The 25,569-nt window shown below is 45.4% G+C and overlaps 2 protein-coding genes across 5 annotated transcripts in view; one reads left to right on the top strand and one right to left on the bottom strand.

The window, feature by feature from the left end:
* The window catches only part of LOC124127787 (probable ATP-dependent RNA helicase DDX31), a 36,023-nt gene extending 16,448 nt beyond the window's left edge, over window positions 1-19,575 (bottom strand). Inside the window, exons 1-11 of one of the 2 annotated variants that reach the window (XM_048388983.1) lie at window positions 19,365-19,575; window positions 15,888-16,183; window positions 11,999-12,074; window positions 9,537-9,651; window positions 8,145-8,254; window positions 7,811-7,852; window positions 7,648-7,712; window positions 6,655-6,774; window positions 5,389-5,498; window positions 3,156-3,382; window positions 2,775-2,930 (exon numbers count right to left, since the gene is read on the bottom strand). In XM_048388983.1, the coding sequence (XP_048244940.1) occupies window positions 2,775-2,930; window positions 3,156-3,382; window positions 5,389-5,498; window positions 6,655-6,774; window positions 7,648-7,712; window positions 7,811-7,852; window positions 8,145-8,254; window positions 9,537-9,651; window positions 11,999-12,074; window positions 15,888-16,183; window positions 19,365-19,460 (1,413 nt within the window). In that variant the 5' untranslated portion in view covers window positions 19,461-19,575. Of the gene's footprint in view, window positions 1-2,774; window positions 2,931-3,155; window positions 3,383-5,388; window positions 5,499-6,654; window positions 6,775-7,647; window positions 7,713-7,810; window positions 7,853-8,144; window positions 8,255-9,536; window positions 9,652-11,998; window positions 12,075-14,821; window positions 15,078-15,887; window positions 16,184-19,364 lie in introns of those variants that run through there. The other variant, XM_048388984.1, reaches the window with a different exon arrangement.
* On the top strand, window positions 15,116-25,050 carry LOC124127788. Of its 3 annotated transcripts, none has more exons than XM_048388985.1 (4): window positions 15,116-15,148; window positions 20,464-20,581; window positions 22,859-23,068; window positions 24,170-25,050. In XM_048388985.1, exons 3-4 carry the CDS (start codon window positions 22,909-22,911, stop codon window positions 24,490-24,492), a joined length of 483 nt encoding a protein of 160 aa, XP_048244942.1. In that variant the 5' UTR covers window positions 15,116-15,148; window positions 20,464-20,581; window positions 22,859-22,908; the 3' UTR covers window positions 24,493-25,050. The 3 variants fall into 3 exon arrangements, with proteins under 3 accessions (XP_048244942.1, XP_046347107.1, XP_046347105.1); XM_046491151.2 differs by lacking the exon at window positions 15,116-15,148 and adding an exon at window positions 20,252-20,270; XM_046491149.2 differs by lacking the exon at window positions 15,116-15,148 and having other exon boundaries at window positions 20,286-20,581.
* The last annotated feature ends 519 nt before the right edge of the window (window positions 25,051-25,569 follow it).

Genomic DNA, 25,569 nt, shown 5'->3' with positions numbered 1-25,569 from the left:
ACGTCACCTCACTCACAGCCCCTCGATCACGTCACATCACTAATTGTCCCCTAGATCACATCACCTCACTAATCGTCCCCTAGATCACGTCACCTCACTCACAGCCCCTCGATCACATCACCTCACTCACAGCCCCTCGATCACATCACCTCACTCACAGCCCCTCGATCACATCACCTCACTCACATCCCCTAGATCACATCACCTCACTCACATCCCCTCGATCACGTCACCTCACTCACGTCCCCTCGATCACATCACCTCACTCACGTCCCCTCGATCACATCACATCACTCACAGCCCCTCGATCACGTCACCTCACTCACGTCCCCTCGATCACGTCACCTCACTCACGTCCCCTCGATCACATCACCTCAATCACGTCCCCTCGATCACGTCCCCTCGATCACATCACCTCAATCACGTCCCCTCGATCACATCACCTCACTCACAGCCCCTCGATCACATCACCTCACTCATCGTCCCCTCGATCACATCACATCTCTCACAGCCCCTCGATCACATCACCTCACTCATCCCCTCGATCACATCACCTCATTCACAGCCCCTAGATCACATCACCTCAGTCACATCCCCTCGATCACATCACCTCACTTATCGTCCCCTAGATCACGTCACCTCACTCACATCCCCTAGATCACGTCACCTCACTCACGTCCCCTCGATCACATCACCTCAATCACGTCCCCTCGATCACGTCCCCTCGATCACATCACCTCAATCACGTCCCCTCGATCACATCACCTCACTCACAGCCCCTCGATCACATCACCTCACTCATCGTCCCCTCGATCACATCACATCTCTCACAGCCCCTCGATCACATCACCTCACTCATCCCCTCGATCACATCACCTCATTCACAGCCCCTAGATCACATCACCTCAGTCACATCCCCTCGATCACATCACCTCACTTATCGTCCCCTAGATCACGTCACCTCACTCACATCCCCTAGATCACGTCACCTCACTCACATCCCCTAGATCACGTCAACTCACTCATATCCCCTAGATCACGTCACCTCACTCACATCCCCTCGATCACATCAAAGCAATCTCACCAAAGACACCTCACTCACTGTCACCTCACTAACATCACCTCACTCACGACATCAAGGCAATCACACTCACGTCACCTCACTAACGTCACCTCACTCACGACATCAAGGCAATCACACTCACGTCACCTCACTCACGACATCAAGGCAATCTCACTCCTGGCATCTCACTCACGTCACCTAAATCGCGGTCACCTCACTAACGTCACCTCAATCGCGGTCACCTCACTAACATCACCTCACTCACGACATCAAGGCAATCTCACTCACGTCACCTCACTAACATCACCTCAATCTCGGTCACCTCACCCACGGTCATCTCACACACTGACGTCACACACGGCATCTCACACTGACGTCACACACGGCATCTGACACTGACGCCACACACGGCATCTCACCCTGACCTCACACATGGCATCTCACACACGGCATCTCACACGGATGTCAGACACGGCATCTCACACTGACGCCACACACGGGATCTCACACTGACGTCACACACGGCATCTCACACTGACCTCACACACGGCATCTCACACGGATGTCACACACGGCATCTCACACTGACCTTACACACGGCATCTCACACTGATGTCACACACAGCATCTCACACTGACGACACACACGGCATCTCACACTGACCTCACACATGGCATCTTACACTGACGTCACACACGGTATCTCACACTGACGCCACACACGGCATCTCACACACGGCATCTCACACTGACGTCACACACGGCATCTCACACTGACCTCACACATGGCATCTCACACACGGCATCTCACACTGACCTCACACACGGCATCTCACACTGACCTCACACACGGCATCTCAAACTGACCTCACACACGGCATCTCACACTGACCTCACACATGGCATCTCACACTGACCTCACACACGGCATCTCACACTGACCTCACACACGGCATCTCACACTGACCTCACACATGGCATCTCACACTGACCTCACACATGGCATCTCACACGGATGTCAGACACGGCATCTCACACTGACCTCACACACGGCATCTCACACTGACCTCACACACGGCATCTCACACACGGCATCTCACACGGATGTCAGACACGCCATCTCACACTGACCTCACACACGGCATCTCACACTGACCTCACACATGGCATCTCACACACGGCATCTCACACAGATGTCACACACGGCATCTCACACTGACCTCACACACGGCATCTCACACTGACGTCACACACAGCATCTCACACTGACCTCACACACGGCATCTCACACTGACCTCACACATGGCATCTCACACTGACCTCACACACGGCATCTCACACGGATGTCACACACGGCATCTCACACTGACCTCACACACGGCATCTCACACTGACCTCACACATGGCATCTCACACACGGCATCTCACACGGATGTCAGACACGCCATCTCACACTGACCTCACACACGGCATCTCACACTGACCTCACACATGGCATCTCACACACGGCATCTCACACGGATGTCACACACGGCATCTCACACTGACCTCACACACGGCATCTCACACTGACCTCACACACGGCATCTCACACGGATGTCACACACGGCATCTCACACTGACCTCACACACGGCATCTCACACTGACCTCACACATGGCATCTCACACTGACCTCACACACGGCATCTCACACTGACCTCACTGACCCACCTTCTGCTCCATGTCTCCATGTAACCTGAACAACATGAGGTTGTCTGCATCTCTCCCGGGGATGTCACTCAGTGTCTTGGTAAACAGGTGATGGTGAAACTCCACTGCATCCTGTGTGGCCATGAACACAACCATCTTGCTGCCGCCACCCCGGAGCTGCAAAAGACAGTCAAAGGTGTAGACAGTCACAGGTACAGACAGTTGGAACAGATAGTTACAGATAACAACTGTCACAGGATGAGCCAGTCACAGGTACAGACATATTCAGACAGGTACAGACAGTTGGAACAGATAGTTACAGATAACAACTGTCACAGGATGAGCCAGTCACAGGTACAGACATATTCAGACATGTTCAGACAGTGATGTAGCAGTGGTCACCTTGCCCAGGATGAAGGCGGCCAGCGTCACAAGCTTCAGTTTGCTGGGAGTGATGACGAAATACTGCTGCAGATTCTGTGGAACTGTGAATGTGTCCCCAGAGTCCCCGGCCTTGTGATGGCTTTCTGCGGCGCCACTGCTTGAGGAAGTTGTGTTTGCATCAGGTCTGTCCGACAAGGAGATATGCTTTGGGTCTTCCATCGATATTCCAGCCATCCTCTCAACACCTGCATACAGAAACACAACATCTCAACACCTGCATACAGAAACACAACATCTCAACACCTGCATACAGAAACACAACATCTCAACACCTGCATACAGAAACACAACATCTCAACACCTGCATACAGAAACACAACATCCCCTCAACCCCTGCATACAGAAACACAACATCTCAACACCTGCATACAGAAACACAACATCCTCTCAACACCTGCATACAGAAACACAACATCCTCTCAACACCTGCATACAGAAACACAACATCCCCTCAACACCTGCATACAGAAACACAACATCTCAACACCTGCATACAGAAACACAACATCCTCTCAACACCTGCAGACAGAAACACAACATCCTCTCAACACCTGCAGACAGAAACACAACATCCCCTCAACACCTGCAGACAGAAACACAACATCTCAACACCTGCATACAGAAACACAACATCCTCTCAACACCTGCATACAGAAACACAACATCCCCTCAACACCTGCAGACAGAAACACAACATCTCAACACCTGCATACAGAAACACAACATCCTCTCAACACCTGCATACAAAAACACAACATCTCAACACCTGCATACAGAAACACAACATCCCCTCAACACCTGCATACAGAAACACAACATCCTCTCAACACCTGCAGACAGAAACACAACATCCTCTCAACACCTGCAGACAGAAACACAACATCCCCTCAACACCTGCAGACAGAAACACAACATCTCAACACCTGCATACAGAAACACAACATCCCCTCAACACCTGCATACAGAAACACAACATCTCAACACCTGCATACAGAAACACAACATCCTCCCGAACACCTGCATACAGAAACACAACATCCCCTCAACACCTGCATACAGAAACACAACATCCTCTCAACACCTGCAGACAGAAACACAACATCCTCTCAACACCTGCATACAGAAACACAACATCTCAACACCTGCATACAGAAACACAACATCTCAACACCTGCATACAGAAACACAACATCCTCCCGAACACCTGCATACAGAAACACAACATCTCAACACCTGCATACAGAAACACAACATCCTCTCAACACCTGCAGACAGAAACACAACATCCTCTCAACACCTGCATACAGAAACACAACATCCCCTCAACACCTGCATACAGAAACACAACATCTCAACACCTGCAGACAGAAACACAACATCCTCCCGAACACCTGCATACAGAAACACAACATCTCAACACCTGCATACAGAAACACAACATCCCCTCAACACCTGCATACAGAAACACAACATCCTCTCAACACCTGCATACAGAAACACAACATCCCCTCAACACCTGCAGACAGAAATACAACATCTCAACACCTGCATACAGAAACACAACATCCTCCCGAACACCTGCATACAGGAACACAACATCCTCTCAACACCTGCATACAGAAACACAACATCCTCTCAACACCTGCAGACAGAAACACAACATCTCAACACCTGCATACAGAAACACAACATCCTCTCAACACCTGCAGACAGAAACACAACATCTCAACACCTGCATACAGAAACACAACATCTCAACACCTGCAGACAGAAACACAACATCTCAACACTTGCAGACAGAAACACAACATCCTCTCAACACCTGCATACAGAAACACAACATCTCAACACCTGCATACAGAAACACAACATCCTCGAAACACCTGCATACAGAAACACAACATCCTCTCAACACCTGCAGACAGAAACACAACATCCTCTCAACACCTGCAGACAGAAACACAACATCCTCCCGAACACCTGCAGACAGAAACACAACATCCTCTCAACACCTGCATACAGAAACACAACATCTCAACACCTGCAGACAGAAACACAACATCCTCCCGAACACCTGCAGACAGAAACACAACATCCTCTCAACACCTGCAGACAGAAACACAACATCCTCCCAACAGCTGAAAACAGAAACACAGAATGATGAAAATGAGGTGGCAGAGAGGATAGTTACCATCTGAGAGTGTGGCCGACAAAAGGATAGTCTGGCGGCCATGGTTGCTCCGAGTGTTCAAGGCTGTCACAATCTGGGCAATGTGTTTTTCATATCCAAGGTCACAAAGTCTGAAACATTAGCAACAACTCTGGCATAAAGACATCATATCAAATCAAACAAAACCACAGTTTCTGGAATACACCAATCTGAGAATGGCCCACCCTGTCTACCCTGTCTACCCTGACTCGCCCTGTACTGACCTGTCTGCCTCATCCAGCACCAGGAACTCCACCCCGTCCACCCTGAAACTGAATCTGTACTGACCTGTCTGCCTCATCCTGCACCAGGAACTCCACCCAGTCCACCCTCAGACTGAATCTGTACTGACCTGTCTGCCTCGTCCAGCACCAGGAACTCCACCCCGTCCACCCTGAGACTGAATCTGTACTGACCTGTCTGCCTCATCCAGCACCAGGAACTCCACCCTGTCCACCCTCAGACTGAATCTGTACTGACCTGTCTGCCTCATCCAGCACCAGGAGCTCCACCCTGTCCACCCTCAGACTGAATCTGTACTGACCTGTCTGCCTCGTCCAGCACCAGGAACTCCACCCTGTCCACCCTCAACATGACCATGTACTGACCTGTCTGCCTCATCCAGCACCAGGAACTCCACCCTGTCCACCCTGATACTGAATCTGTACTGACCTGTCTGCCTCATCCCGCACCAGGAACTCCACCCTGTCTACCCTCAACATGACCATGTACTGACCTGTCTGCCTCATCCCGCACCAGGAACTCCACCCTGTCTACCCTCAACATGACCATGTACTGACCTGTCTGCCTCATCCCGCACCAGGAACTCCTACCTGTCCACCCTCAACATGACCATGTACTGACCTGTCTGCCTCATCCCGCACCAGGAACTCCACCCTGTCTACCCTCAACATGACCATGTACTGACCTGTCTGCCTCATCCAGCACCAGGAACTCCTACCTGTCCACCCTCAACATGACCATGTACTGACCTGTCTGCCTCATCCAGCACCAGGAACTCCACCCTGTCCACCCTGATACTGAATCTGTACTGACCTGTCTGCCTCATCCCGCACCAGGAACTCCACCCTGTCTACCCTCAACATGACCATGTACTGACCTGTCTGCCTCATCCCGCACCAGGAACTCCACCCTGTCTACCCTCAACATGACCATGTACTGACCTGTCTGCCTCATCCCGCACCAGGAACTCCACCCTGTCTACCCTCAACATGACCATGTACTGACCTGTCTGCCTCATCCAGCACCAGGAACTCCACCCTGTCCACCCTGAGACTGGCCGTGTTCTCCAGGTGGTCCACCAGCCGGCCTGGTGTGCACACCATGATATTGATGCCCTTGCGTATGCTGTAACCAGAGAGTGTTACAGCTTCAACGCCAGGTAGTTAAGTTCTATATCAAAAGAGTGGAGTGTAACAGCTGCAACACAAGGTAGTAACTATTCCGACAGAGTGGACTGTTACAGCTTCAACGCCAGGTAGTAAAATTCTATATCAAAAGAGTGGAGTGTTACAGCTGCAACACAAGGTAGTAACTATAGCAACAGAAAATGGAGTGTTACAGCTGCAACAACAGGTAGTAACTATAGCAACAGAAAATGGAGTGTTACAGCTGCAACAACAGGTAGTAACTATAGCAACAGAGAGAGGAGTGTTTCAGCTGCAACACAAGGCAGTAACTATAGCAACAGAGTGGAGTGTTACAGCTGCAACACAAGGCAGTAACTATAGCAACAGAGTGGAGTGTTACAGCTGCAACAACATGTAGTAACTATAGCAACAGAGTGGAGTGTTACAGCTGCAACACAAGGCAGTAACTATAGCAACAGAGTGGAGTGTTACAGCTGCAACAACATGATGTAACTATAGCAACAGAGTGGAGTGTTACAGCTGCAACACCAGGTAGTAACTATAGCAACAGAGTAGAGTGTGACAGCTGCAACACCAGGTAGTAACTATAGCAACAGAGTGGAGTGTTACAGCTGCAACACAAGGCAGTAACTATAGCAACAGAGTGGAGTGTTACAGCTGCAACAACATGTAGTAACTATAGCAACAGAGTGGAGTGTGACAGCTGCAACAGCAGGTAGTAAGTATAGCAACAGAGTGGAGTGTGACAGCTGCAACACCAGGTAGTAAGTATAGCAACAGAGTGGAGAGTTACAGTTGCAACACAAGGCAGTAACTATAGCAACAGAGTGGAGTGTGACGACAACTGTACCTGGCTTTTTCAGCCTTCCTCTTCTCGCCTCCAATCACAAGACCGGGAACAATACGTATAAATGGCTGCAATTCAAAGATGAGAGATAAACTTAATGAGTAAGTCAAAGAAATCAATTGTACAAAGTTTATGATGTTGATTGGTGAGTAACTACAGGCCCTACCTTGACCAGCTGCGTGAACACTTGGAGACACTGCTGGGCCAGCTGTAACAGACAGATCACACATGACACGACATGGCACACGACACGACATGACACATGACACTGAACAAAACTCACAATACACGCCATAGAAGGCACAACAATGCTTGATGCACAGCACACGACACATCTGATGAAACATAGCTATCACCTATTTCTCTGTTCTGCACAATCTACAGTAGTTTCATTTGGTATCTCATTTCCAATCCTACTTTGGCAAACATCCATCATTTGTCATATGCATTAACTGTGGGTCATCCCCCTGTATGTAGCGTGCTTCCATTATGCATCTTACCTCTCGTGTTGGCACCACAACAATAGCGTACGGCCCATCAGCACGCACTATAGCAGGTTCCAGGGCCTGCAGTTTCTGTACAATCGGAACGGCAAAGGCCAGCGTCTTTCCTGAAACATGCAGCGATCCTTTCATAGTCAATTACCACTTGTCTTGGTGAATGCGTCCTGACCCTGTAGAATTGTGGCCTACCTGAGCCAATCTGTGACTTGACGAGTGCGTCCTGACGTACCTGAGCCAGTCTGGGACTTGTCGAGAGAGTCCTGACCTCCCTGAGCCAGTCTGTGACTTGACGAGTGCGTCCTGACGTACCTGAGCCAGTCTGTGACTTGACGAGTGCATCCTGACGTACCTGAGCCAGTCTGTGACTTGATGAGTGCATCCTGACCTACCTAAGCCAGTCTGGGACTTGATTGGTGCGTCCTGACCTCCCTGAGCCAGTCTGTGACTTGACGAGTGCGTCCTGACGTACCTGAGCCAGTCTGTGACTTGACGAGTGCATCCTGACGTACCTGAGCCAGTCTGTGACTTGATGAGTGCGTCCTGACCTACCTGAGCCAGTCTGGGACTTGATTGGTGCGTCCTGACCTACCTAAGCCAGTCTGGGACTTGATTGGTGCGTCCTGACCTACCTAAGCCAGTCTGGGACTTGATTGGTGCGACCTGACCTACCTGAGCCAGTCTGGGACTTGATTGGTGCGTCCTGACCTACCTGAGCCAGTCTGGGACTTGATTGGTGCGTCCTGACCTACCTAAGCCAGTCTGGGACTTGATTGGTGCGTCCTGACCTACCTGAGCCAGTCTGGGACTTGACGAGTGCGTCCTGACCTACCTGAGCCAGTCTGGGACTTGATTGGTGCGTCCTGACCTACCTGAGCCAGTCTGGGACTTGACGAGTGCGTCCTGACCTACCTGAGCCAGTCTGGGACTTGATTGGTGCGACCTGACCTACCTGAGCCAGTCTGGGACTTGATTGGTGCGACCTGACCTACCTGAGCCAGTCTGGGACTTGACGAGTGCGTCCTGACGTACCTGAGCCAGTCTGTGACTTGACGAGTGCATCCTGACGTACCTGAGCCAGTCTGGGACTTGATTGGTGCGACCTGACGTACCTGAGCCAGTCTGGGACTTGATTGGTGCGACCTGACGTACCTGAGCCAGTCTGGGACTTGATTGGTGCGACCTGACGTACCTGAGCCAGTCTGGGACTTGACGAGTGCGTCCTGACCTACCTGAGCCAGTCTGGGACTTGATTGGTGCGACCTGACGTACCTGAGCCAGTCTGGGACTTGATTGGTGCGACCTGACCTACCTGAGCCAGTCTGGGACTTGATTGGTGCGACCTGACCTACCTGAGCCAGTCTGGGACTTGACGAGTGCGTCCTGACCTACCTGAGCCAGTCTGGGACTTGACGAGTGCGTCCTGACCCTGGAGGATTGTGGGAATGGCCTGCTGCTGCACAGCCGTCATCTGAGTCAGCTGCAGCCTCTCTTCCAGAGTCTGTACCTGTTGACAACATAACAACAATCTCCCTATGTTAACAAACTAACAACAATCTCACCATGTTAACATTCTATCAACAATCCCACCATGACAACAATCTAACAACAATCTCACCATGTTAACAATCTAACAACAATCTCCCCATGTTAACATTCTATCAACAATCCCAGCATGTTAACAATCTAACAACAATCTCACCATGTTAACAATCTATCAACAATCCCAGCATGTTAACAATCTAACAACAATCTTACCATGTTAACAATCTAACAACAATCTCACCATGGTAGCAATCATATGACCATGTTCAACACCTCATGACAATCTCACCATGGTTAAAAACCAAATGACAATCTCACCTTGGTTAAAAACCAAATGACAATCTCATCCTGGTTAACAAGAGTGTTCTGAGAGCACAGCATCCTCCACATGAATTTTTTTAACAAGTTTATATTTTCTTTGTATTTTATGAAATAACACTGCATTTGAACAAATTGTGCAGAACATTTTGTTGGGAGTAATCCAGTCTGAATGCTAATGCCTTAAGGATGTAGCTTGCCCACAAAAGCCTTATACAAGGAAACTAACTATAGTTAGATATTGTGACATTTTCACAGCAGAGACTAAATGACATTGTTTTATAATGGTTGTTACCTGAGGCCAAGTTGTACTACACTACTCTGACAACCAAGGGCTTGTGATCTGAGAGGAAACATTCCAGAGTTCCTGCTTCAACCTGAAGAGTTCCTCTAGTATAGACATGGTCTATTGTACTTCCATAATCAGTTGTAGGGCCTTTTATGAGCTGTTGAAAACCGTACTGTGACATATGCTGGTCTAAATGTTAAGCATCAGAATTCTGTGTGTTGTCACTAATGTCAATGTTGAAATCTCCAAAACATAAGCATTGTGTTGTTGATATGTTGCACCAAGAAGAGAAGAAACTGGTGTCTTTGGAGGTTTGTAGACTGTACAGATCATGAGGTTTTAACTGTAGGAGGAGTTGATTTCACAAGCTTAGTACCCTCTCTCACAATTAGGCAAATGAAGCCCCGTAAAACAGGGGCAGTAACTCTGTCAAAATTAGTCGAAATGAAACAGGACTGTGATATGCGTATCATCAACATGTCAACATCTTGTGTGTAGTGTGTCAGGGATATTCTCTGGAAACTGTAGGAGGAGTTGATTTCACAAGCTAAGTACCCTCTGTGGAACGGACAGACGGACGGACAGACGGACTGCGCCACGACATAATCCCCCTTCGGCCATTCTGGCCCGGCGGGGGATAACCAAATGACAATCTCACCATTGTTAACAATCTCATGACAACCTCACCATGGTTAACAACCTTATGACAACCTCACCATGGTTAACAACCTAATGACAACCTCACCATGGTTAACAACCAAATGACAATCTCACCATTGTTAACAATCTCATGACAACCTCACCATGGTTAACAACCTAATGACAACCTCACCATGGTTAAAAATCTCATGACAACCTCACCATGGTTAACAATCTCATGACAATCTTACCATGGTTAACAACCTAATGACAATCTCACCATTGTTAACAACCTAATGACAACCTCACCATGGTAAACAATCTCATGACAACCTCACCATGGTTAACAACCTTATGACAACCTCACCATGGTTAACAACCTAATGACATCCCCACCATGGTTAACAACCAAATGACAATCTCACCATTGTTAACAATCTCATGACAACCTCACCATGGTTAACAACCTAATGACAACATCTCCATGGTTAACAACCTAATGACAACCTCACCAAGGTTAAAAATCTCATGACAACCTCACCATGGTTAACAACCTTATGACAACCTCTACATGGTTAACAACCTAATGACAACCTCACCATGGTTAACAATCTAATGACAACCTCACCATGGTTAACAACCAAATGACAATCTCACCATTGTTAACAACCTTATGACAACCTCACCATGGTTAACAACCTTATGACAACCTCACCATGGTTAACAACCTAATGACAACCTCACCATGGTTAACAACCAAATGACAATCTCACCATTGTTAACAATCTCATGACAACCTCACCATGGTTAACAACCTAATGACAACCTCACCGTGGTTAACAACCTAATTACAACCTCACCGAGGTTAAAAATCTCATGACAACCTCACCATGGTTAACAATCTCATGACAACCTCACCATGGTTAACAATCTCATGACAACCTCACCATGGTTAACAATCTCATGACAACCTCACAATGGTTAACAACCTAATGACAATCTCACCATGGTTAACAACCTAATGACAATCTCACCATGGTTAACAACCTGATGAAAATCTCACCATGTGGGGGTGGAGAGACAGCTGACTGAAGGAGTCGGAGGAGAACACCGCTTCCTTACACTCTGTGACCTGCGAGCTGAAACAGAAACACCGAGAAGGGAGTGAGAGTTATACACCTCCATGTGTAGGGAGTGAGGGTTATACACCTCCATGTGTAGGGAGTGAGGGTTATACACCTCCATGTGTAGGGAGTGAGGGTTATACACCTCCATGTGTAGGGTGTGAGGGTTATACACCTCCATGTGTAGGGAGTGAGGGTTATACACCTCCATGTGTAGGGAGTGAGGGTTATACACCTCCATGTGTAGGGAGTGAGGGTTATACACCTCCATGTGAAGGGAGTGAGGGTTATACACCTCCATGTGTAGGGAGTGAGGGTTATACACCTCCATGTGTAGGAAGTGAGGGTTATACACCTCCATGTGTAGGGAGTGAGGGTTATACACCTCCATGTGAAGGGAGTGAGGGTTATACACCTCCATGTGTAGGGAGTGAGGGTTATACACCTCCACGTGAAGGGAGTGAGGGTTATACACCTCCACGTGAAGGAAGTGAGGGTTATACACCTCCATGTGTAGGGAGTGAGGGTTATACACCTCCACGTGAAGGGAGTGAGGGTTATACACCTCCATGTGAAGGAAGTGAGGGTTATACACCTCCATGTGAAGGGAGTGAGGGTTATACACCTCCATGTGTAGGGTGTGAGGGTTATACACCTCCATGTGAAGGGAGTGAGAGTTATACACCTCCATGTGTAGGGAGTGAGGGTTATACACCTCCATGTGTAGGGAGTGAGGGTTATACACCTCCATGTGTAGGGTGTGAGGGTTATACACCTCCATGTGTAGGGTGTGAGGGTTATACACCTCCATGTGAAGGAAGTGAGGGTTATACACCTCCATGTGTAGGGTGTGAGGGTTATACACCTCCATGTGTAGGGTGTGAGGGTTATACACCTCCACGTGAAGGGAGTGAGGGTGATACACCTCCATGTGTAGGGTGTGAGGGTTATACACCTCCATGTGTAGGGTGTGAGGGTTATACACCTCCATGTGAAGGAAGTGAGGGTTATACACCTCCATGTGTAGGGTGTGAGGGTTATACACCTCCATGTGTAGGGTGTGAGGGTTATACACCTCCACGTGAAGGGAGTGAGGGTGATACACCTCCATGTGTAGGGTGTGAGGGTTATACACCTCCATGTGTAGGGTGTGAGGGTTATACACCTCCATGTGAAGGAAGTGAGGGTTATACACCTCCATGTGTAGGGTGTGAGGGTTATACACCTCCATGTGTAGGGTGTGAGGGTTATACACCTCCATGTGAAGGGAGTGAGGGTTATACACCTCCATGTGTAGGGTGTGAGGGTTATACACCTCCACGTGAAGGGAGTGAGGGTTATACACCTCCATGTGAAGGGAGTGAGGGTTATACACCTCCATGTGAAGGGAGTGAGGGTTATACACCTCCATGTGAAGGGAGTGAGGGTTATACACCTCCATGTGTAGGGAGTGAGGGTTATACACCTCCATGTGAAGGGAGTGAGGGTTATACACCTCCACGTGAAGGGAGTGAGGGTTATACACCTCCACGTGAAGGGAGTGAGGGTTATACACCTCCATGCTGGTACTTGACATTGGACCCAAGTATACTTTCTCCCGGAATGACAAGGGAGTGAGGGTTATACACCTCCATGCTTGTAATTGCGTGGATCGATGCTCATGATGTCAATCACTGGATTGTCTGGTCTAGACTCGATTATTCACAGACCGCCGTCATAAAGCTGGAATATTGCTGAGTGCGGCGTTAAACAACAAACCAACCAACCAACCAACTTGACATTGGACCCAAGTATACTTTCTCCCGGAATGACAAGGGAGTGAGGGTTATACACCTCCATGCTTGTAATTGCGTGGATCGATGCTCATGATATCAATCACTGGATTGTCTGGTCCAGACTCGATTATTCACAGACCGCTGTCATATAGCTGGAATATTGCTGAGTGCGGCGTTAAACAACAAACCAACCAACCAACCAACTTGACATTGGACCCAAGTATACTTTCTCTCGAGATGAAGTTTTACATTTTCCCCAAAACACCTCATCCCTACTGTGAGGTTTTCCTAGTAACGGGGGGCATGTGGTCATTTGCTGTGCAGAGTTGTGCCCCTTGAGCATGCCAGAAACTTATGTCAGAGGGTTCAAATCCCGGTTCCAACTGATTTTATGTTTGCAGGTTTGTCAACTCATGGGTTTCACCAAAGAGGTTAACGTCTGAGACCTGCATCACTTCGGGCTTTCCTCCCACATTAAGCTGACACACCATGATATAACCGGGGTACTGTTCAAACTGATGTTTAATCAACTCACTCACTCACTCCTGGTAAGATGAAGGTTGGACTTTGTGTTTTAAATCTCCAAAGTTCTGAATTCGAAGGCAAGATTTGTTTCATTCTGTATGATGGGAATCAAACCCACAACCTCCTGATCAGTAGTCAGCCACTCTCACCATTAGGCCACACAACTGGTTGGAGGCAGATGGTCCGTCAGAAGATACCACCAGTAGCGAGTATTTCCTTGCCACAATTTACAACGTCAGTGGTGTGTTTTCACCTAAGCATCCCCAACAGAAACATCTGAGGATGTCAACATGCGGAAGATTTTCCTTCACTGCCTGCTATATATAAGGCTAAAAAAAAAGTCTTGGTTCTCAGGCACCGCCCGTGTAGCCGGGTGGTGGTGCTAACTCTGAATGAGTTATAGCCACATAAGTACCACCCACTTATAACCCCCTTAGATTCATTCTATACATATATACATACATGTTCATCTATTATCACCATCACTTCATTCTGTGTTCATTATATGTTGTCCTTGTCTGCAGTTGAATGTCAGCCAACTAACACCAACCTGATACCCTTTTGCAGCCTCTGTAATTTCTCCAGCTTCACCTGGACTTCCCCCTATCTATTTTTAGATATGTCCACCACTTTATGTGACTGAAGCATCTTGACTTCCTTTTAATACCTGTCAGATGCTACCTTTCTTTTGATTGGCCCTTTGGTCCACTTCTTTAAACTTCCTTTCTCACCTGCCCTCCTCATGCATTCTGCATGAACTCTTTATGGAGGGAGGACTCTTGTTTACAGGTGAGAAACATTTCAATATTCTTATCTCTTTCCATCCTGCTTTGGAAACAAATATATTCATAGAAAGGGTATCACAGCTTATCATTAAAGTAAAATATATTTAATTGCATTATTATTTAATTTGTTATATCTAAATGTTTGCCAGCTCACACATTTTGTGTTACAATAATTGAGCACATGGTCTTCAACCATGTGCTCCCCAACATATCCCTATAAATTAATCTGTTTCCTTTTGGCTTAAATTAAATTATAACATATTCTGCATGAACTCTTTATGGAGGGAGGACTCTTGTTTACAGCTTCCCTCCCACCATCTACTCCAAAAGAATAAATATCATCATGTTCAAGAACTGCCTCCTGTTTTGACTAGCAGCCCAGTGGCTGGACACATCACACCACGCCCGGCATCATCAAGTTCACAGCATGATTAGTTTTTATTTAGATTTTTTTTTTAAATCCTTAAATATTCCAAGTTAAATGGTAGTCAAATACTGTTTGCAAGTATTTTACTCATCAAGGAATACATTTATGCAGGGATGCCTTTCCTGGGTTGATTGTAAACAATTGTTCACATTTGTTTATTTGGTTACACAACTGATTATTTGGTTAGATACTAGTTTGAACAACCACAAAATAAAAACGACTGCCCGCTCGCACTAAATTTTAAAAAAAAACATTGCCTGAGAACCAATTCTTTTATTTTTCTAAGCCTTAGTGTGTCAGACAGACATCAACATACCTGGCAACTTTTGGTATATCTGGATTGTATCTGAACAACGATGAAACGATCTGCCCACTATGTCCACTCTTCGTCTTCTTCAAAACATTTCCGATATTGTCTCCCTGTGGTTTTCTCTTTCTTGAACGTCCATCACCTGTTTTCTGGCCCTGGGTATCTACTGCCTCCCTTGTGTCAGCTGACTCGGACCCTGCCACGCCCTCCCCATCACTGGTGTCCCCTGAGCCTCCTTCACCTGAGTCCTTAAACTTCCTCTGCTTTCTTTTCAGTTGCCGTCGACCTTTTATTCGTTTCACCTTCAAACACATCACAATTAGGACAATCTATTTCACAAGTGAAAACACACTTGTGTATAGTACAATGGGCTCTAGGTGGATTTGTAACCAAACTAATACGTTTTATAGTGTCTTGTAGGCCATATTTGGCCGGATGTTATATTTTACTGTTTTGTATATATCCTATCACGAAGTGTATATAACATGTGACACTTTAATAAACAATATTCTCTCTCTCTCACTAATTTGTAGCCATGGAGAATTCGTGGACACTCCCAACTCCCCTAATGTCTAGGTTCTTCTCGGCTGTCTGACACTGGCTGCTCGGGCTCACCAGCTGCCTTGAGTCGATTTGTTCGCTAACGTAACTGGGCTACCATCTGCAAGGACAGCTAAATAAACTTGGAGGCAATATTTGTTTTACACATTTTTGAACACTGATTGGTTACCTGTGATCTATAAACACTGATTGGTTACCCTAGATCTATGAAGATTTCAACAAAAGGTGCATGTTAATTAATATCTTCAGCCTTAACAAACAAAAAGAACGACGGAAGCTCATCAGATTTCTTTATTTGGAAATACCCCTGATGGTTATAGTTTAATAATAAAAAGAATTATCCCTGCAGTGAAAGGATTTTTTTTATTTTGGATTGCATCGATAATACTACTCCCTTGTTGTCATCCATGTTTTCTGGTATAACCCTACACTTGTGTATTTGTTGTCATTTACTTGATTCTCAGTTAATGAATTTATTACAGGTATAATTAGTGGTAGCACCACTCAGATTATCTGACAAAGGTTCCCATTTGGCATTTCTTGTGTCTGGGGTAATTATTCAATCTCAATCCAGGTTTGATGTGAGGTGAAATGTGTGTTCTGCAATATGCACATGGCAGCCCAGCAAGAGATGAATGATGAGTTGATTTACTTTTTTATAAATCAACGGATCATTCCTAGCCATCAAAGGAAAAACAGAAAATAGGTTGATTGATTACATGTGTAGGTTTACTAAAGCAAAGCGTGGAGAGCCGATGTAAAAACAACATACTTTGTTCAAAGGGTTAACCGATTATACGTTGATTGAGTGCTCATTGTTATCTAACTCAAGGATTTTTTTATGAAAATAGTTGTCCGTGGGGTTTCTCAGCTGACCCTTGAGACTTGACACCTATGTGAAACACCTGAAACAATCTAAGTGATCAGTTGAGAAACAAACAAGGGTTATAATATACCCAAACGACATATATATTTTGAAATCCCTGATTGTTACAGAGACACATGACATCGAATAAGTTTCTTTGTACAGCTGCAGACGTGTGGGATATTGATCCTTTATATGGATATTCACGGATACATTCCTCGAACAAGGAAGCTGCCAGTCAATGTGTAAAATGTGATTCACTCAGGCAATTTATAAAATGTCTAAATATCTAAATCATTTCACAAACTGACTGAAAAATCTGTCCATTTATTTAACAGATTGACTAAAAATGATTAAAACGGTCAAAAGGGCTTAAAAACATCTCAATAGATCAATTATACTAAGATTAGAAGCCAAGCAATATAGAAATGTACTTTTAATCCTAACATTTTCCGCCACTTGGTGATATTAAACATAAATAATTGCTATCATAATAATACAGATGGACATATTTGTCAGTCAATTTGTAAAATATTTAGGCGTTTAATAAATTTCCTGAGTGAAAATTTCACACATTTTGACAGTAAAAACATAAACATGGTAAAAAATAAGCAATGCTCAGGTGAAAATATTTACTCTGTGTTGCAAGTCAAAACAGTGTAAATGAAAATCGCACAATTACCATGCAAGTGACTTATGAAAACTTTGTCACCATTACTGATCCTACCCACAAAGACACCTACATTTTTTTAGCATTTAATTTTGTTGATCAATGTGACCATACGCTCTTCCTCTATCAATCAAAGTGACAAATGCGTCTATGAATGGTGCATTAGGCTAGATTTCTTCTATATCATCCGGGTACTCACCGGGGAAAAAAACACAAACAAAGGCAACAACCAGTCCCGGGGAATTGCTTTAGATCAGTGCCCCTTTAAAGAAGTGGACCAAAGGGCCAATCAGGAGACAGGTAGTATCTGACAGGTATTTAAGGAAGTCAAGATGCTTCACAGTGACATGAAGTGGTGGACATATCTAAAAATAGATGGGGGGAGTCCAGGTGAAGCTGGAGAAATCACAGAGGCTGCAAAAGGGTATCAAGGTTGATGTTAGTTGGCTGACATTCAACTGCAGACAAGGACCACATATAATGAACAAAATGTAGCAGGGCGTGGAGTCATCCCACAGATGACATCCTTACCTTGTCAGCCTGCTGATGGTGTTAACCTCTTTGGTCATGTGGACAAGGCGTCCGACTTCTGATCAGAAGGTCCGTGGTTCGATTCCCATCACAGGACTCGGAAATTTTATGGCCGCTACATTGGCGCCCAACGTGGGGCTGAGCACGTTCATATTAAGTTTGAGCAAAATAAGTCTCAGTACCCTACCATGCGGCCAGCTTGCTGACGGTGTTAACCTCTTTGGTCATGTGGACAAGGCGTCCGACTTCTGATCAGATTCAGAAGGTCCGTGGTTCGAATCCCATCACGGGACACGGAAATTTTATGGCCACTACAACATGAAGTGATGGTGAAAATGGATGAAAATGTATTTTTATATATAACGAGTACTAGGGGGTTATGAGAGGTTAGCACCACCTCCCGGCTGCACTTACATGTTTTTTACCTAACACTTTATTCACCAAAGAACCCGCAAAAGAAAATCTCAGAAACTTATCAACAAAACCTTTCAACCAGTTTAAATATGTTTTTCAGCCAATCGTATGCCTTCTTCTACAACAAAAACTGTTGTTGTGGTAAATGAAACACACGTCAATATCACGCAAAATATTAATAATATTCATGGTATTACGTATTATCATTCAATTCCATTAGGCCTATCTCAAAATATGTCAACGAATCCACTCCCAGTTTGTCAACGAGTTCCCTGAAAATTGTGTCTTAGAGTTGGCGGTGTCTACGAATTCACCGCATCCCGTACAAAATAGGTTAAACACTGGAAGTATAATATCTCAGACTCCCCCAATCCTTACTCACGGCCGGACTTTCAATTCCCGATCAAATCTATGAAATGTAAGAACTAATAGCATAACCTACCCGATTTCCAGTGATTTTCGATTTGATCTGGGAGGAGCCGTCGCCGACTTGGAGATTTGTTCCTGCAAGATTCAAAGTGATACTGCTGTCCATCATTAAAGACTCCTGCTTGGCATCTTTCTGTGTTTTCTATCGTTGCAATACCATTATGTAGCACGTGCTTGTGTTTATATCCGAGAGTTGTGCCCCTTGCCGGAATCTACATCAAGCTCTTCACAGGGGATAGTACGTTCCCGGAGCTCTCTATACTATCGCTGCCACAAGTCAAAACTCCCCACTGTGAATAGGTGGCCACAACCATGCTTGGAGTTGAACTCGCAACCGAATGACTGTTATGTTTACAAACAAGTGACGACTGTCGTGACGCCGAATACACTTATAGCTGCTAAATTACTTTCTTCGTTTGTCAATTTGAATTTCTGTTTCATTAAAACTATCGTGTTATTGATATAGTAAGAATGTAAGGGAGAAGTTGGTTGGTTTTCCGTTAGTCTGCAATCTCGAACCAATCTGATTATCAAAACAACAAAGTAAATTCATCTGGAAAACATGGTCAGTCGTAAACCTTTTCAAATTGAAATATGATGGCATTCCCAAAGACATAAACAAAAGTATAAACGTTACTACATTTGGGGTTAGAGGGCAAATTTCAAGATTCTTGTAATGGCCGCGCCCACACTGGTGGCAGCGATGTTACCGAGAGTGTAACGAAGGTGTCACGCGCTGGGAAGGAGCTTGAATCTACATAAGCTCCTCACAGCGATACCATGTTCAATGAACTATATTAGGGGAGGGTGAGGAAGCAAGCTCCTTCCCAGCGCGTGACACCTTCGTTACACTCTCGGTAGAGCTCCGCGAACGGGCTATCGCTGTGAGGAGCTTGGATGAGGAAGGTGTCACGCGCTGGTAAGGAGCTTGTAATCTACGCTCGGGGGAGCTTAAGTTGTTGTAATATTCAATCGCCCAACTGCTAATCAAATTTATTCTGAATTGATATTATCATGCAAAAAAGAGTAACTCTGTACCTAAACTCATAATTCAAAAATAATTCTTAGGGGTGATAAGTTCTATTAAGACTGCATCGTTGAATGTTCTTCAGTAACGACACAAGAACTCGGTACTAGCTGATCCCTGAAAGTCACAACACAGCAAGTCAACAGAAGTGGCTCTGGAGATAGTGGGAGACGGAGACTGTGTCTATTACGTTGTCTGAAATGGTAATCATGTCTGTCTGTGTTTCGTGTAATATGTATGGGGGGTGCAGGCTAAAACGTCACCGATTTCTCTGGCGAAAACGGCTACTATGTGACGGGCGAAAACGGCACCTCTGTTTTGAATAACGATAAGAACGATTTATGTTGTAGTATATCTGATTTATGCTTTTCGTTACATAATATTAGATGTATTTACATGTTATTTCCTGTTTTCCAGTTGTTCACAGATAACTACATACATTCACATATATACAGTTCTTCACAGTTTTCATCTTCATCACAGTTTACAATATCGGCCCATGTACCACCGAGTATTGTGATAGTAGCTGACTCAGGGGGCTAATTTCTAATGTAAACTTGTTTGATCTTTTCACAGTTATTGGTGTTTGTAAGAGACGATGTAAGTTTAATTTCATTTATTTTACTTCAAAGCATATAATATTAATGTTTTCACAAGAAGTTACTTGCGCCTCCCAATCAGAGTCGGCGAGTAAATTGGAGTAGGGGGCTAATTTCTTATGTAAATTTGTTTTAACATTTCTCTATTATTGGTGTTTGTAAGAGATGATGTGATTTTAATTTCATTTATTTTACTTCAAGGCATGTTATGTTTTCACAATAAGTTGAGTTGCGTATAGCCTAAGTAGGAATATAGTTGGAGTGGAGGCTAATTTCCAATGTAAACTTGTTTTAACATTTCACAATTATTGGTGTTTGCAAGCGACCATGTAAGTTTAATTTCATTTATTTTTACCAAGGTAAAAAAAAATTGGGTGCCGTTTTCCCCAGGCAATAGTAGCCGTTTTCGCTTGAGGCGAGGTGACATTTTCGCCAGGTGCCGTTTTGCTGAGGTGCTGTTTTAGCCATAACCCATATGTATACACTTTATAGAATAAATGAATGTAAAGATAAATAAACAAAACATGTTCTGGCTGTGAACTGGAGATAGATCTAGGCCTTGATCCACATGAATATGGGGAGTAGTGCACTTTATCACACTTTTTCAGATCCAATTAGCACTGTAGGGGCTAGAACGAGCTTCGCAGACTCACCGGCTTGGCTAGTTAGTGTGTGAATTGGCCAACGCTCTACCACTGGACCACGACCGCTATCACATGTAATCAGTGCTCGCTTAACGGGTCATTAGCACCCCATTAACACACATGCCCAATTAAGTAAACAATGGCTTGCGCATGCGTGTGACGTCACGGTCCGCCCTCCCATTCATCTTTTCTTGAAACCACACCCACCACTGTTTATGTCAACATGATGGACCAATCGGATTAACCGGATTAACGCTTGAAAAGTTAAGAATTGATGGCCTACCCTTGCCCTATGCAAGCTAACCCTAAGGACCGAAAAGGGGTGTTGGATGATAAGATGTGTAAGTTTCCCTAAGACCGAAAAGGGGTGTTAAATCGTAAAGACATGTAAGTTTTCCTAAGACCGAAAATAGGTGTTAGATCGTGAAGCGAGTGTCACTGGAGCGTGAGCCATGGTAACAGTATAGTGAGACAGCGGTCAAGCTATAGCGCGGTAATTAAGCAAGATGGTAGAGCTCGGCCTACGCCCAGTAAACTGCATTGTTGCCTGAATATGATATGGTCTGTTTGTAGACTACTCAGCACAGGAACTCATCGGTCAGAATCCCTATTATGGGCATTCGGAAGCTTAAGAAAAAAAAGCTGTTTTTCTCGCTAATTACATGAATAACTGTAAAACATCCTACTAGCCTATGAAAGACAACTTTATCTTGAAAACAAGTCATCATCTGAGTATTTACAATGTCTGTGTGACACTACACCCCACATTTTGGCCCGAGTAATTGTGATAAACAGGGCCCTCCGAAAATGTTTGATGTCCGAAGACCCATAATCCAATGATAAATAAAATATGTACTCCCAATATATCAAGCATGATGTATACTACGTCATGTGTTTGCTGTACAAGTAGATATATACAAGAAGCATGATGTATACTACGTCTTGTGTTTGCTGTACAAGTAGATATATACAAGAAGCATGATGTATACTACGTCATGTGTTTGCTGTACAAGTAGATATATACAAGAAGCATGATGTATGTTTGCAGGTGTTTACTCTGTGTTTGCAGGTGTTTACTGTGTGTTTGCAAGTGTTTACTGTGTGTCTGCAAGTGTTTACTGTGTGTCTGCAAGTGTTTACTGTGTGTCTGCAAGTGTTTACTGTGTGTCTGCAAGTGTTTACTGTGTGTCTGCAAGTGTTTACTCTGTGTTTGCAGATGTTTACTCTGTGTTTGCAGGTGTTTACTGTGTTGAAGTAAAGTAGTGAGCACCTGGTGTACACTGAAGGATGCTGGGAACGCTGGTGACTGCTGTCCCCCTGGTGGTGACCTTGGCAGCTGCCATCTACTTCATCCGTCGCAGTTTGCAGCAGTGTGGCGCGATAGGAGACGGGTTTGCTGAGACGAGGGGCGAGTGGCACGCACAGCCAGACTCAGGATATCACTCAGGTGTGAGGTTGTGAGAGTGATTGTAACAATTACTGTGAAAGTAACCATGCCAGTGACAGGGATTGTAACACTATGAGTGATTGTAACAGTGAGTGTTACTGTAACTGTGACAGTGATTGTAACTCTCACCATTACAATCAGACTGCCTCCATGGTCTTGTGGTAGAGCGTCCGTCCGGAGAGCGGATGGTCCAGGTTTCAATCCCAAGCCACGTCATACCAAAATATGTTAAAAGATGGTACTTGTTGCTACCCTGTCTGGCACTCAGCATTAAGGGGCTAAAACAAGGACTTGTTGGCTCTGAGTCAGTATACTGTGTCTGAGTGGGATATTCATGCTAAACTGTGGCATGGTATTTCAGTGGGCTAGCACTATAAATCGGCATTAGTTTGTACTAGTACAAGCAGCCACACACACACATACACGTGCATGCACGTCGCTATATAAGCGCAATAATATTGGAAGCGACGTTAAACCCAATTTCACCTCACCTCACCAATACAATCACTCGAAGTGTTAAAATCACTTTCACCATTACAATCACTCTCAGTGTTACAATCGCTTCCAGTGTTACAGTGATTTTAGCGATGAGAGGGATGGTGGGGTAGCGTAGTGGTTAAAGCGTTCGCTCATCATGCCAAAGACCCAAGTTCAATTCCCCACATACAATGTGTGAAGCCCATTTCTGGTGTTCCCTGCTGTGATATTGCTTGAATATTGCTGAAAGCATACTCTCTCACTCACTCACTCACTCACTCACTCACTCACTCACTCACTCACTCACTCACTGTAATGGTGAGAGTAATTGTAACTGATATTTATGTAAGTGACTTGAATATACAAATTTAATATACATTGTTTTCAAAGTCGAACCTGTGATTAAAATTCTGGGACTCTCCCCAACATGCCCCGGAGTGGTCCACTGGTTTACAGGCCACCTTATCCCAGAGTGGTCCAGTGGTTTACAGGCCACCATATCCCAGAGTGGTCCAGTGGTTTACAGGCCACCATATCCCAGAGTGGTCCAGTGGTTTACAGACCACCATATCCCAGAGTGGTCCACTGGTTTACAGACCATCATCATATTTTTCTTTTCTGCAGGTAACAACCAGACTGGCCGAGCTCGGGCGACATGTCGCCGTCGTCGCCACCCAGATGACCCAGGTGATGGTGACAGCCGGTATGGGAAAAGAGCGAACTTGTCTGACACCCGAGGTGGGGGGGACCAAGACGCCAACAATGAGTGTGCTGTTTGTTTCGAAAATGAAGGCAACATAGAGTTGTCTCCCTGCTCCCACACCAACGTGTGTATAGATTGTGTGAACAAGATCATCACAGACCTGGACCGAAGCTGCCCCTTCTGCAGGAGCTACATCCAGGCATACGCAGTCGTTGTCGACAGGAGAACCCCATCTGCAACATGAACCATCGTCATCTGATCATCATAATGTTGACACCTTTTTCTCAACCTGACAAGATGGCAAACCATTGAAAGTGATTTTCGGACTATTTATTTCACCAAAAAATGTTAGCTTTGTGAGATTGAGGGGGTCAAAATTGACTTTGAACATGAATTAATAACTTATCCTGAAGAAATGTCCTTGTAAAGTGATGAAGATGAACTCCAAGATGATGCCGAGGGCATGGATGGTCCAGTTGTTTAAAGCGCTGCGATCTGCTGTGCAGAGTTGCGTCCCTCGAAAGCTATGATTGTGGGTTCGAATCTCGGTTCACCCCGATTATGTTTCTAGGTTTGTCAGCACCATACCCGTGCTCGTGGGTTTCACTGAAGTGGTAAAAGTCTAAGCTCTGCATCACAGCAGACAGCAGACTTTCCTCCCACCTTTAGCTGACAGGCCATGACATAACTGGAATTCTGTTAAAAGCAGCGTTAAACCCAACTCACTCACTCACTCACTCAAGATGAGGCCAGCCTGTTGATGGTGGACGGGATTGCTTCATCAGCTGGTGTACAGTATTTTGATCAAATATTTGTACAGAACTTTTGTACCAGTGTTTGGAATATTTTTGCGCTTATATTTTGGGGATAGGAGTCACTGAACCTTAGATCCCCAAGCTTCTCACACCAACAGTCAACATATGAGAGCTTTGACCTTAGATAACACAGGGCCTGAACCACGGGGATCACAAGGGCTTCAGGATGAGTGGCAGTAAGGATACAACATGGGTCAGGCTGGTGTAGTTGTGTGTGTGAAACCAATCTCATTAAAATCAGACTTTGGTTCCCGCTACCGCTAAACAAAGATCTGAAGACATCCCAATAGGGGTCACGTCAGAACGACCTTTCATCCGACCAATCAGAGCATCGCTTACCAGATTATGAAAGTGACAGTCGGAATGAGATTTCTAATCATGCAATTTCGAAAACTTTAACACGGGGTATTCCAAACGATAGTTACGGGCTTAACGACTGAATCCATACAATCAAGACCATCTAGTAGCCATTCGAGAATGTTCTTTTGTTTAGGTTTGTAATCGAG

Source organism: Haliotis rufescens, unplaced genomic scaffold (genome assembly GCF_023055435.1).
Source record: "Haliotis rufescens isolate VD_foot unplaced genomic scaffold, xgHalRufe1.0.p SCAF_8, whole genome shotgun sequence".
Lineage (NCBI taxonomy): Eukaryota > Metazoa > Mollusca > Gastropoda > Lepetellida > Haliotidae > Haliotis > Haliotis rufescens.
Note: the sequence above shows the minus strand (reverse complement) of the source record. Positions and strands in the feature narration are given on the sequence as shown.

Bases quoted from the DNA above. Each gene is read 5' to 3' on its own strand.
- LOC124127788 (XM_048388985.1), top strand. From the start codon at position 22,909: ATGCTGGGAACGCTGGTGACTGCTGTCCCCCTGGTGGTGACCTTGGCA. The intron at 23,069-24,169 runs GTGTGAGGTTGT...TCTTTTCTGCAG, and splicing joins AGACTCAGGATATCACTCAG to GTAACAACCAGACTGGCCGA.